At 37.1% G+C, this 14,640-nt stretch overlaps 1 protein-coding gene across 1 annotated transcript in view; it reads right to left on the reverse strand.

Annotated features, from left to right (window-relative positions):
- Nucleotides 1-14,640, reverse strand: part of ARID4B (AT-rich interaction domain 4B) — a 115,581-nt gene that overhangs the window by 20,765 nt on the left and 80,176 nt on the right. The window contains exons 16-17 of the mRNA XM_039850349.1: nt 14,395-14,570; nt 10,204-10,455 (exon numbers count right to left, since the gene is read on the reverse strand). Coding sequence (XP_039706283.1) covers nt 10,204-10,455; nt 14,395-14,570 — 428 coding nt within the window. The remainder of the gene's footprint in view (nt 1-10,203; nt 10,456-14,394; nt 14,571-14,640) is intronic.

Here is a 14,640-nt window from a genome sequence, read left to right on the forward strand (position 1 = left end):
CACCCACGTAAGCTACACAAAGAGATAACAGGTTTTTACCCTTCTTAACTAGACTTTCTGCTTTGTAGTTAGTTTAATGATACAAGACAGTTTTATTGCCAAAACTACTACTTAATTCGACTTGGGGTTTTAACACGAATTGTATTTCGAATTAGGGTAGTTTTCAATTTAAGACTACCACCACAATACTGTACATTTATATGTTTTATATGGAGCACCCAACACATCAAAAAAGCAAAAAACAGTTACTGCCTCCATAGTAAGAATGTTCACCGTGATAGAGGAAGACGTCTTTGTGACCCAGAGACAATGTATGCTGCTTAAATTCCCTTGGGAACAAGATAACAAGATACTAATAAACAAAATAATGGCTGCTCAGAATGGTACCAGCTGATGCTCCCTGCCTAAGCTCCGGCAGTGCACGGATGCTGTATGGTGATGTTCATACAATAACTTCTGCGACTGAAAGCTTTTCAGGAAGAAAGGGTTTACTGAGCTATATACTAGCCAGGATATGGACCAGGTGCTGGGGCCTGCAGTCTAAACCTGCAGCAGGGCTGGATGGAGAACACTGCACGTCCACGACCTGAGGCTGACGGGGCTCTTGTGAACAGTAAGTCTGGGGAAGGAAGATGGAAGTTGTTTTGAAAGGATAGATAAAGGGGGTGGGAGAAGATGAAGCGGGGCTAGTTCTGGGAAAGGTGCACAGTCTGTAAGAAACAAACATCTGCTGCCTTTAGGGTTGGTTGTGGGCAACAGCCCAGAGAGTTTATGTGTAGTGGCGCCTGGTGGCCGGCCATTCCTGCTATTTCCTCTAAATAATGGGGGGTGGGGGCACGTGGGGGTGGCCGGGGTCAGCACCTGGAAGTCAAAGATTCGGCACACACTCAGGAACGGAAGCAGTCTTGTTGGTCTCTCGAAGCTGTCAACTGATTAGCCTTTCTTGTCTCTTCCTTCCATTCTCTACCTACAGTAATTTAATTTTCTCCTTGTCAGTAATCACCTTCTCCTCAGATCAATCAGAAAATAAGGATTGTATGAGAGGACTGCTTATCAGAAGAACTTCAACAGTGAACTCAGGTGTGGAAAGAGTGCTGGACCAGGCAGGAAACAGAAAAGAAAAATTTTGGAATTGGATGAAACAAACTACACGCACTTCTAAGACACGTGAATAGTAGTAATCGAACACTATGGTCCTACTATTCTGGATAACAATTTTGTTTCAAAATTAAAAAATATTCTGTATGGTTTTAGATTCTTTGGAAAATTCTTTAGGTATGTTTCTCACTGGAGTAATTACGTGGTAACTTATAGTTCCATAAATATTAGCTAATATTACTGACTCTATTATTTGCCTCTTTCCATTCTTCCTCAATGCTTTTTGTTTGTTCAGGCATTCCTGTGTTCTGGCAGCATTCTTTTAGAGGTTTTCTTTTCTCAGCCTAATTTATGCTCTTTTCATAAAATGTGGTAACAGTTGTTGTTATTATAATTAATAGCTTTTGGAACTATAACATACCTTAAAAAAACTGTCAATGAATTTATTTCACAGATTAAGAAACTCAAGCTATGGAAGCAAGCTGACCCTGCAAGCTATAGGCTTGTCAAAAAGCACTACGTGGAAAGTTAGGGAAGAAGGGGCTGCAGACTGCCTGTTAAACCGTGTAATACCGGAAGGACGGCCGAGGGACGCCAGGTCCCATTCAGAGTAAGCAGAGAAGAGGAACAGACCAGCGACCGAAAAGCCTCATAAAAATGCACAGTATGAACCAAGCCATGAAGAGGGCGACTGAGTGAAAACAAGAATTTCGGTTAAGGGAGCTTCTTCAAACTACAAATGCCCTTACCGGATAGAGGTTGAGATTTCTGATAAAACGTTAAGAAATATTTCGAAACTTCGAATGAAGTTCTAAATAGCACTTTAGTTGCCTGATTAATCTTACAAGGAAAAAAGATGATCAGAAAATAAACCAATAGCTATAACTCTGCATTTGAAAAACAGGAAGTGTTCTTTCCCTTTATGTAATTACTCATTAGAGTGTTATTCAAATGTTCTATTTTCTTTAAGAATACTTTCAAAGAATAGAGGAGAGAAATTTGTGTGAGAAAAAAAAATGGTACCAAAAACAAAAAATCTACAGACACTAAATTACATAAGAGCTAGACCAATTTAATTTTGACTTTACTGGTGCCAGTTAATTTAAATAAAGGAGGTAACATCAGTGGGTCAGGATCTCTGATTCCCTACCATATATCGAAAGTAAAGACTCGAATGAATGGAATATAGTTCAGAACTACAAGAAAAAGCTGCAGTTGATCCTGTTTATCGATATAAACTCATACTTTTTATATATTTAATGTATGTTAAAAAGAGACTGCAGACTACATTTACTTTAGGTATAATAGATAAGAAAATAGCCAATGAACAACGAACACAGGAAAATTTTGCTCCAATTCAAATATCCTGAATACCATAAAAATTAAAATTACTGTGACGTAACAAAGAGCAGAAAATAGCGGCCAAGAAACAGAAGACCATAAAATATTTCCCAATTTCTCCTTGGTTTACCTTATCAAGGAAGACATCCGTTCATCCCTCAAAATACATTGTTAAAGAATCGTAATAACTAAGTGCATTTTGGTCGCGTGAGCACGGGCACGCTGCCCTTCCCCGGCTCTAACGGGCATGGCCGCACAGGGGTCCACCAGCATTTCCGGCTGTTTTAAGTGTCACAGAAGCAGCAAGACATCAGAGTGCAGGTTTTGATGGGTCTCTCGGCTGCATGGGGAGAACTCTACGCAACAGCTATTTAGGGCAACAGGTCTTCAGAGAAAACACTTTATTGTTAAGCATCTAGATTCCTCTTCAAGGACAGCAGGCCTGTTGCTGTCAGCTACCATGTTTCAAGATAATGTAACTTGAGGGCTAGGAAAGCAATTTAAATTAAGTGGCTGGCCTACAAACAAAATGATTTACAGTATTTAGATCCAAGCAGTAGAGTTTTATGAGAATGTCTGAGGAAAACTACGTAGAGTTTGGATTACTGATAAAACTGTCCTGCCTTTAACTGGACTTTAGCTTTAGAAATTATGATCGGAAGAGAGTAATTGCCCTCTCATGATAAAAGGAAATATAGCTTGCCAGGAAAAGAAGATCACTAAATTCATTTAAAAACAAATTTGGGGGACATTAAAAAGAAAACAAATATTAAAACAAATATTAAAAACATATACTGAGTTAAAAATTAAGACTAAGTCTGTTAGTGATTAGACCATACTTTTTCAACTCCGTTACCAGTTAATTCATTGTAATTACTGCACAGAATCTAGTGAAGTATCTTATCTGATATTTCAGTAAAGTACTAAGGAAATATCTTCAGAGTATATACATGACTTATCTGATAATATTTCTACTGAGATCATCCAACATTCAACTAATGAAACAAACAAGAAAGAACAGACACGTGAATAACTCCTTGAACTGCCAAAGGGCTGCTCCTTGACCTGCACAGAGTGGAGGGGCTGCGCCGCAGGGACCCTGGAATGGAAAATTCTGTGAAACTCCAAGACCGAAAGCTCGCTCGGGGCTGATCCGTCCGACCAGCAGGTCTGGTGCCCGCTGAGGAAGAGGCTCGGCACGGGCACGGCGGTCAGCGGTGGACGCAGCTCGGCTCCTGCCCGCTAGTTACTTCCAATTTAACAGAGAAGACAAACGCTAGCGGCAATTACAAAGGGAACAATACAAACCTGCCGAACCTTCTGAAAGAAGAAGCCGTATCAATAAATGTTTGAATTTTTGAAACATGTTAAAGTAAAATATTTATACGAAGCTAGGAGGAACCATTCAGAGACCACGGTGTACTTGCTCTCACCAGAGAAAAACAGAGTTCTAAAAGCTTTATAATTTTTGTGTGGATGTGTTGGCAAATCATCTAAAAATAATCATTTAGCAATAATAAAAATGGAAAAGAATGTTAGCCTACCAGATATAAGATACCGAAATGGTGACTGTGCCCACATCGATTCAGATTTTAGTTCTTAAACCCAACTAAACGTCTTCCAAAGAAATATTATCAGAACACATCAATATATACCCTAAAGACCATCTCAGAGACTAAAAAAGTAATTACACATAGAATAAAGATATTTTAAAAATAATTTCATAAGCAAAACCAAACTGACAATATACTTAAAAACTCAGTATTTGAAATATGCATGCGGATTATAATAAAGACAAAAATCTAATAATCGACCATTAGTTTAAGTAACATATTAAAATCATTTGTATTTTGCTTTCTGTAATGGATAAATTCATTTAATAATCGCTGAACGATACTTATTTCATATATTGCCGTGTGTGTGTATACACATAAACACACACAAAAATTAATGTCTGTCATATAACTTAGCTTTTAAAAACCTCACATCTAACGCGGAAATTTAGGTTATCTTAGCAAGGGAAGGACGTTTCCCCCTTAATTAAGAAACTATGGGAAAAAAGGTATGACACTGTAATAGCAAAAAGGTCCATGTCATGATGAAAAGCAGCACTCGTTATTAATTATAAACTTCATTAACAATTTCATCGGTTTACCTACTTGCCGAATTTTCTATAATAATCTCAGTTTACATACAACCTGAGAGACTATCTAAAGCAAAAATTATGAAAGGACCCACTGAATATAATTTAATGCTTTTAGTCACGTACTTAAAACATAACAAAAGTATTATATTATTGAAAAATGAAACTTCTAAGCATGCTATTAACATTTCATATTTCTACTTCATATAACTGTTAAAGCCACATCAAAGATAGGAACGGTGCTCATCATAATAAAGAAAATAACAGCGGAATGATAGAAACATGAATATTATAGCATAATCATATTTAAGGTTTAACACAACCACCCCCAGAGAATAGAGTAGCCATTCTATCAATTGGTTTTCCTAAAGAGTCTGGCTTTAGGCGGAAGTAGTATGTAGTGTTAATGACACATCCCAGAGCACTTATATCAGGCTTTATTTATAAAGACCACTGTGGCACTCACTGTATTTTGTGACTCGGATACTGACTTTTTAAAGTACCCCCAAAATTTATTAATAAGTTTAAGGGATGAGCATTTGTGCAGTTAGACAGATAACGCTGATGGCACCTGCCAATCTACAAAACCACCAAATGTACATTAAATATGTGTTTTACATTAAATACACTTGCATAAAAGAAAGGAACAATAGAAGGGAGAAAACACACAAAGACGAAGAGACAAATGATAGAACTGAGGGATGGTTTCTTAATTTTGAGAAAGACAGAAAGGAAGATCAAGAAAAACGGTTGCAGCTGCAGCAGCTGGAGGCCAAGTGGAAAGCACCGCGGAAGGAGCGATCGCACCCGGGTCAAGTGCCACTGATAAAGGCAAAGTAACTAGAGGTCGAGAAATAAGGACGGAATTTGGCTAGATGGGATCATGGGGACAGTCCTGGAGGCATGGTGAGGGCAAAAGCCTTACTGTGCGTTTACACCAAAACAAGAGAGAAACTGGATAACGAGTGTAGATAACTCGAATAGTTATACTGGGCAGAAATGGAGCAAAGAAATGAAACAGTAGGGGAAAACTCAAGTGAGTTTTGAGATGGGAGAGATCACTGCAGGTCTCTAAGTGGATGGGAATGATCGAGAACACAGCAAGAAACTGATGACAGAGAAAACGGGAGAGAATCTCCAGGCCCAAGTCTCTGATCTAGACAAGAAGGTATGACAACTACAAGGCTGGCTTTAGACAGTAGCCTGTTTATTCACCTGTGGCTGAAGATGAGAATCAGAGAATGTGGCAGCAGATGCGGTTAATGAGGTAGATACAGTGAAAGTGTAGAAATTCTCATTTCAATTTTTTAAGACACGAGGTCACCAGCTAAAAGTGATGACGGGAAAGGATGCTGAGGATTTGAGGAGATAAGCAGTGAAAAAAATTTTCTGTGACTATGTGTGGTAACGATGTTAACTAGACTTAATGTGATCATTTCACAATATACACGTATATCAAATCCTTATCTTGCACACCGAAATACAATGTTGTATGTCAATTATACCTCGATGGGATAATAAACAGTCCCTTAAAAAAAAAAGTATGAAATAGTCTTCAAGAAAGGAGGAGAGTAAATGGAAATACGTAAGTGCGCACCTGAGGTTCACAGTCAGGAATTTAAGATAAAACCAGTCAGAGTGGCTGTTTGCTTTCCTCCAGCCAAGCCCTGCCGCGCAGGCGCAGGCAAGGAGTGGGAGCTGGATCTCCCCCTCCGGTGTGTCGGCCAGGACTGCAGAGTCACACCAGAGCAGTAGGAGAGGGTGGGGTCAGGGGAAACAATTCCAACACGTGACTGAAGAACGCAAGCAAACACAAAGACAGGTTTGAGGGCACTGCGGGGAGGAGGGACAGGATCGGTGGGCTGTACATGCTGCTGGGGTAATTCCTCCCTTGGACAATAAATTCTTTAATAGGGACATTTCTCTGTACCTTTGGTGCGAAGCATAGTATTTGGCACATAGATGCTGAACTTATGTTTGCCAAATAAAGGAATAATGCTTGATAAAAAGTAGCCAAATGTTCACAAAAAGTGGGACTGAACCCATTTGTGAAAGCTTTTTACGAGTCTCCCCCCATTCCAAGGATGAGCCAATTTGCTTAAAGAAATAAGATATTTTTAAATGAGATATATTTTTATTTCAAATAATATATTTAAATGCAATTTATCTTATTTTCTGTTTTCTGTAAGTTGTAGTATGGAATAGAACTGTTGTTACTTATTTAAGAGTTTTACAGTTGAAACTTTGGAGTCTCCACTCTTTTTCTTAAGGGTATCCTATAATGCAGCTGACCCCCAAACCCTGAATTATAAAAAGCCAAACTAAATAAATGAAGAAAAATAAATCAGCATCAATACAATACTGACGTATTTTAAATCCTATGACGGCTGTTATGAACTAGGATAAGTCTAACACACGTAATGGAGTTTGCGGCAGATGAATTTTAAAGCATAACTTTATTTTCAAAATTAATCCCATGTTTATGGCATGACTTAGAAACTGGAGCGTCAAAAGGATCAATTAGTTAAAAATAGTAATAAAAGTTTCTATCTAATATTAACATCACTAAGATAAATTAAAACAAATATAACAGCCTACTATTAAAAGTTATTGAAGTATGAGTATAATTTTAAGAAATGTATACACTTTTTAAAAGACTAAAAGAGAACACGTTACGATACTAATAGTAATCGTACCTTTCTACTTTTATATAGTTTCCCATTTTTCTAGATTGAATGCTATTTTCAGAAGAGTTTAAAAATATTTATTAAAAAGCAATGATTTACTCCAAGCACGTGGAGACTTAGGAAATTCTCCTGCTTTGGACGATAGTTTTATATATGGTCACCGCAAGTCATTATGTGGTTTAGAATCCAGAGTTCTGACTGTTTCCAGTAAAATTAATGTAAGCATGTAAAAGTATGCCTTTTTTTCATTGTAAAAAAACAAACCGGTCCACACGCTATCCTTTGTTTAACAAAAATCACCACTTTTCAGTTGTGAGATAGGAGTACAAATGACAATTATTCGTGTAGATGTTTACACAGCACTTTAGAAAAAATAGTGTAAAAATTACAAGGAAAACCATATCGACTAAAATATTTTCAAGAAAAATCTGTTTGCTAGAAAGTGATGTTTCAGACTCAACTGAACAGCTCCGCACAGAATCTCCTACATCGCTACGGTAATGAACGGCTGCCACTGAAGAGGAAACTACGTTCATGAACCTTCATGCATAAATCTTCGTTTCTAATTGCACTTCTCTTATGTGTGAATTCAGAGATCAAGATGAATCGCCCAGAATAAGAAAATAGCTGCAGATGATGAGGATTTGTTGCAGTCCTCATGAGATTAGCTTCAGACATGAAGGAGCAGCAAAAAAAAAAATCACAAATGACTGCTCAGGACAGACTCTGGTTATCACTGCAGAAGGAAAGGAACTGCTTAAGCAACTGCAGCCCAGTTGCTTTCTGTCTGGCGCTGGAGAGATCCACCCTACAGGTCTTCACCAAGATGGTAAGTTTTCTTCTTCTCAATGTTCATATCACACAAACGCTTGCGTTGTCAGGAGGAGACGGCGTCCTTCTCGCCGACACAAGCATGTCTTGTTGCACTAGGGCCTCAGTGTCCTCTCTATGTCCTCAGAAACTTGAATGTCTCAATTTGAAAGTCTTCCTGCACCCTACCCAACCCCTATCGTTCTACCCTCTAAAATCCAGCTGCTCCTCGGACAGGATACTCTTGCCTTCAGTCAGTGTTTTCCTAACGAAACAGAAAGGTGTTTCATAACCGCAGAATAAATTTATGAATGTCTCGATTCTTATGCCTACTCAGCCCTCTTCTGTTTAATGAGACAATAATCAATCATCGAGCCCTGATTAGAGTGGAACTTAGAGAATGCCTAAATCCTATTCATTCGCCACAGAACTGAGAGCGCTCTACAAAGGCTCCTCGGAAAACTGCCTCGTTTATAAAGGAGCAAAATAACTAGGAGAGAAGAACGGAAAGGAGAGGCTAAGAGACGGCGCGGCTCTTCTCTTGCGGGCGCTGCGCAGTAGTTATTCATTTCCGCTGATCTGACTTCTTCCTAGTTTTAAACCGACGTATTCGACATCTGTATTTACATCCTAGTAAAAACTGGAACTCCCTCTACATTTACATTAAATATTATTAAATATCGAAGACTGGACAAAATATTCTTACAGCAGCTGCAGCTGAGATTTCAAGTATCTCCCTTTGAACACGGTCCATTAATAGCCAGCCCTTCAGGTGAGAAAAATCATGCACCAAAGAGGCAGCAGAAGAACCAAAAGCCACAAGGATGCACGACACACGCTGTTAACGTGGCATCTGGAAAAGCTTATTTCAGGTACTTTACAGTGCGAAACTCTGTCAATCTTGTCGGTTAGAAATAACAAAGATCAAGTCCCAAACAAAACTCCTGAATATTCCCTTACGACTTAAGTTGCTATTTTCTGCCAAGCTTCAGAACGGATCAGAATTATACTTTTCTCGAAATAAGAAATCAGATTAGACATGCTTCTGGAGCTTCCTACCGCTGCAACAGGACAATACAAAAATGTACTTTTAGAAAAACAGAGTATTTTTTTTAAGAGACTTTGAGAGGATGTTTTCTTAATAACTCCCCAAGCCACAGAATAGAATTTAAGTAGAAAGCATGAGAGCTGCGTTCCTTTGAAGACACTAGGCACACCATGAAACCACCACGTAAAAACCGTCTACGGTTAACTTCGCAAGGGCCACACGGCTATATCATAGGCTGTATTTCGAATAGAACATCAAATACTGGAAAAGGAATGAAGTTTTTCTTAAAAGATATCTAAATAATCAGATCCCAAAACTGACTGACAAACTTTGGATAAAATTCAAATAGAAAATTTCTTTGGCTAAACCAAAGGAAACTTGCGTTAGAAAAACACTTCCGTCGTTGGCTCACACCCTGAAACCAAACCTCAGTCTTCCCTTTCGGTTCCCTAGGCCGGGAGAAGCCAGAAAGTGCTCTGTACGCTAGTCAAGCGGCCTGCTGACACTGTTTCAGACACACGAATGAGTTCTGGAGGTTTCTGAAAAAGGCTTATCATGCGAGCGCTGTTAAAAGGAGAGAAGGCCTTCTTGAAACAGCTAAAGCTTCTTAAGAAATCTCAACTTTAAAATCCCTGCCTACTGAAGGAAAGAAATGTGATGACTTAAGAAGATTACGAAGAAGAGGTTGCTGAGGCAAGGTGGCTGAGAACGCGAGAGAGCGGGAAGCCTGGTCACTGGCTCGCGGACGGCAGGAAGCACAAATCTCTTTCGCCTTTTCAAGAGAATTTTCTATCATTTCACTACTAGTGTTGCTTTTGTTAACCTACAGGCATAACGTAAAAATCGACTGTGTAGACTTCGGTTTTCTAGACCCTAAGGACACCTAAGCATCGCAAAACGTAGGTAGGAAGTCACTAAGCAAGGCATTTACGTGCTGAACACTACGTGTTTTTTATATGGTGCCATGACCTCGATTAAAATACTAATAAGCCTGGAATTCGTTCATGAAATCTGAAAATAGGAAATGATTTTATCAGTGTTTTTAGGTAGCAATCACTAGCTAAAACTCAAGTTACCTCACATTCCATCCGCAGTAATGCACCAAGTAAAGGACCTCTCCACCTTCGACATCAGAATCTTTAATACTAGCTTCATACATTTTCTGACTTTTCCCTCGTCCGTACCGCACTTGCACTTTCATGCCTGGGGGGTAGCACTCAAACTCCTCCTGCTCACTGTCGCCGTCGCCGACTTCCTCCTCTTCCTCCTCCTCCTCCTCCTCTTCCACTTCTTCCTCCTCTTCATCTTCCTCTTTATTCGTTTCATCTCTTGAAAGGTTTAAAAAATGGCAGTTAATAAAAGACACTTCATACGCTTTTCAGTTCCAAACCACATAAATTGATAAAAATCGTGGCTGTGACTGTTCCGGAAACGGCAGGTTCCATGAGTACGAAATTCTGATTTTCGGTTTAATATTAAAAAGTAAAACTGTGTAAGATGACCATGGTTACAGAGAGATACGGTTAGAGAAAAGGAACACTGAAAAATAAGTGCATTAAAGGGAAATCTCCAACAGCCAAAAGAACAGAAGTTGTGCTAAATCGCAAGAAACTAGTACGGTTGACTAACAATTTTCTCATGTTTTTATTATAAAAAGTATTTACATCTCGGTTGACAGAAACAAAGATCATTACACCTCAGAGCCATTTTCTAACTAAAAATTATTTTTCATTCAAATACTTCCAGTCTCAGGATGTTTAAAACAAAAAATTGTACTAGCCAATGATTAGTCTTAAACAACTTAAAAACGAACTGAAACCAAATTTTCAAATGTTATACTAAAATATTATTTTACCTTTCACAGGAATATTCTAACTTCACAATAATATCACATTAAATTTTTTTTTTCTGTTCTTCTAAACTTCACCACAGTTTCTGCTTTCTTTACCACATTATTGACTGGAACTCTTCTTACCAATTCTTTCAACGTCAAAGTTCCAAATGAAACAAAAGTTACACCATTCAGAAGCAGCACTGCAAACATTGTGATCTTCTCGATATTGTGTACTTTCTAAAATTGAGCGTTTATATTCATTTTATGTTAGCCACAAATCTATATCTAACAAGTCGGAGAAAATCTCATTATAAATATTTCCAAGTACTTAGATTAAAAAAAAACTTCAGTCAACTTCTCAACTTTATTAAGTTTTTATCTGCTCTGCAGTATGTCTATACTTATCACAACAGTTTTCTCTCAAGAAGAACCCACCACTTTATAGCTGAGAAATGAATAAACATCATAGAACAGAACCACAGGGCAACTAAGTAAGCTTTAAAAGTGAACAGATAATATTTATATAAAAAGCCTATCTCCACTGATAACTTCAGTTTTATATTCTTATATGCAATAACATTTTATCATTTCTAATTATGTAATTATATAGGCAACAAAAGTAATCTGTAAATAGTGATTCGAGCAGCATCTTAATGCTTGTTCATTCTCCTATCGCCTTCCCTCTGGATAGTGAGGCAGGAGGGATGCAGGAAAGCACAACGGACTGGGAAATTATGTCTGAGTTCACAGAAGGACCAAATGTGTCGACTTTCTCTGAAACGCATCACCAAGTCTGCAAAGATTCTCAAGAACTACAGCTACTTTAAAAACGCTTCTATAGTCAAATGAATAGGTACTTAAAAATTAAAACTTAAATGAAACCAGCTACGGTCTGAGATTTTTTAAAAAAATGAATTCTATTATTACTGAAAATACATTAACATTTCTATAATAAAATAATTACCAGTAAGGCTAAAACACCTAAGAAATTATGAGACAGGGTTTTTTGGATAATAAACTATTAAGAAATTTAAATAAATGTTTTATATGTATAAAAATATATATAAATACATACATAAATTAAAATATTAAAATGTCAGAGAACAGAAAGTGTATTGTGGTGGCCACAAAAAAGAAAAGATTGTGCACCAAAGAGATTTATCATCTATCCCAAAATCGTCATGTAAGAGAGAAGAGAGATATAGAATAAAAGGTCTACATTTTTTAAAAACGAAAACAAACTCTAAGGTGTATCTTACGTTATACGATGCGCCGAACACAAAAAGCATATGCCAGTAATAGCAAGCACAACCCTACTTTAAGTGGAGGCCAGGGCAATCTATATTTAATCTGAAATAAATACTTCATGTTCTGTATTAATAAATCAAAGCAATTAAAAATAAAAATTTCGAATTTAATATCGACTTCAGACACAAACCAAATGAAAGTCACGTAAATAATATTCTGCTGTATAAAAAGGAGGACAACATAATTATCGGCTATTAGCCAAAGAAAATATTCTACTGCTTTCACTAAGAATTCAGTGGCAAAAATCAGAGGTAAACGCACTAATCCAGATAGAACGTAAAATGCCAAGAAAGACAGCCTTTGGAAGTATAAAATGCAACCAGCATGTAGCTTAAAGAAATTAACCTGATGAACACATTACACTGACACACACATTTTGTTAGTTATCTTTTAAACAACTATATTTTGGGAAACCAAATGTACCAGCGAAGATTTTTCATCTGAATTCACAATTATCAAAATTTCCCACTTTGGTGCCACACTCCTTATAATGAAACAAATTTAAACAGACCAAAAAACCAAAAAAAAAAAAAAAAAAAAGCTGCAATACCTACTACAGGCTGGGCACTGAACCAGGCATTTTAAATTAACTTATTTAACCTCTCACACCCGGAACATGGAGCAAGAACACGAAAAATTCTTGGCAGTAGCTAATTACTCATATTAAGTTTATGTGCTATCATAATACTTTATTAATTCTTTATACTTGTAAAATTTTCTATTGCGCTGATCTAATAAAATTCAGAACTCAATTCTGGACATTGCCAGCACATAATGCTTCTACAGACAGCTAGGGGGCTGCGGCACACTTCAGAAGTCTGTGCTTTGATGCATTCACAGATATCTGTGGGAAGTCAAAAAGCAGTATAGTTGAAGAATTAAATGAATAAAAAACTACAAAATACAGTTTGTACTATAAAATACCTTTTTAAAGTACCAATTTGAAAGTTTAAGATAATTCTTATTAACAAAGAGAAGACATAGAGGCTTATCAGAGTGCCTTCCACGCAGCAGCTGCTCCAGAAGTAGCAGCAGATACAAAAGTCAGATTTTCAGGCAAAAAGCTGAATCCTTACTAAGTTTCATAGTAGTCGAAGGAGTCTCCAGCAGCAGCACGGAGTACTTCAAATATACGTTTACACACAGAGAACTACAACCAAGTCTAATGAACGGGCACTCACACTATGTTCGTCTAAACCCAGTTTTTCTTTTTCCAGATTTATCCACATGCTGAGGCTAAAGTTTCAAAACACTAAAACGACCAAGAGATTTAGGCCAAAAGCTGAATACTTACTTTCTTAATAGCTGAAATAATTTCCAAGTGTAGTAATGAGTACTTGAAATACACATCTGTACACACACATATATATATATAACAAAGGTAATAAACAAACACCTTTTACGATCTTTGGCTAAGCATTTTTTTTTCTTCTCTTCCCTGTTTGGCTTCATACTGTGGCCAAATTTCAGAAAAATACTAAAATGATCAAAAAATAAAATGTGGTTGTATTTATTTAAAAGGACCGCTAACAACGGGGATGTTTAGACTTTTTAAACCCTCAGAAATAAGGTTAGACATCAGAGATCACTATAAAATCCAGAGGTCCGCTGGCAATGCACAAATTACAATGCTAAATAATTCATCATTCCAAACTGACCAAAACAAGTAAACGCTATTGTCATATAAAACACAACAAAACAACTTTGGCCTTTTAAAGACTATTAGTACTTTTCCATTCTTATTTTTTTGCTTAAATGAATACAACTCTCAAAATCTACAGCCAACATACCATCTACAAAACACTGCAGAAAGTCATCTTCCCAAGTTTGTATTATCTGGTTATTCAGCAAAGCTTAATGCAGTAGGAAGTACTTTTCTCGAGCTCAAAATTTTAAAAATTTCCGTGATGAGAGCAAGAAGAATGAATCAAAAATATGATCCTTTGCTACAAATGTGCATTAGTAGGGTCTCTGAAGGAAGCAAATGCTGTTTATGTAATAAACGCAGATACCATTATTCTATATTTTGTCAATTAAATTTAGACTCATACATACACACAGACAAAGAGCAAATTATAGGAATTCATTGAGCCAAATGCATCTTAACCAAAAACAAGTTTCTTACCCAGATTTTGCTTTTTCTTCTTCGGCTTCTACCTTTATGCTGAGGGATTCGTCTATCCCAGTCGTCTCATCATCTTTATCTTCCGGATTTTCATTTTCTTCTGGTTTTTTCATGTTAACTTCTTTTTCCTGATCAGTTTGTGTAGGTATAGATTCTAATAAATTCTTTTTACTTCCCTAGAAAAAGATCAGAGGAACTAAACCAACAAAAGTAAAAATTGTCAACCTAAATCCATGATTTAATTGT

The sequence above is a fragment of the Pteropus medius genome, unplaced genomic scaffold (genome assembly GCF_902729225.1).
Source record: "Pteropus medius unplaced genomic scaffold, Ma_sr-lr_union100, whole genome shotgun sequence".
In the NCBI taxonomy this organism is placed as follows: domain Eukaryota; kingdom Metazoa; phylum Chordata; class Mammalia; order Chiroptera; family Pteropodidae; genus Pteropus; species Pteropus medius.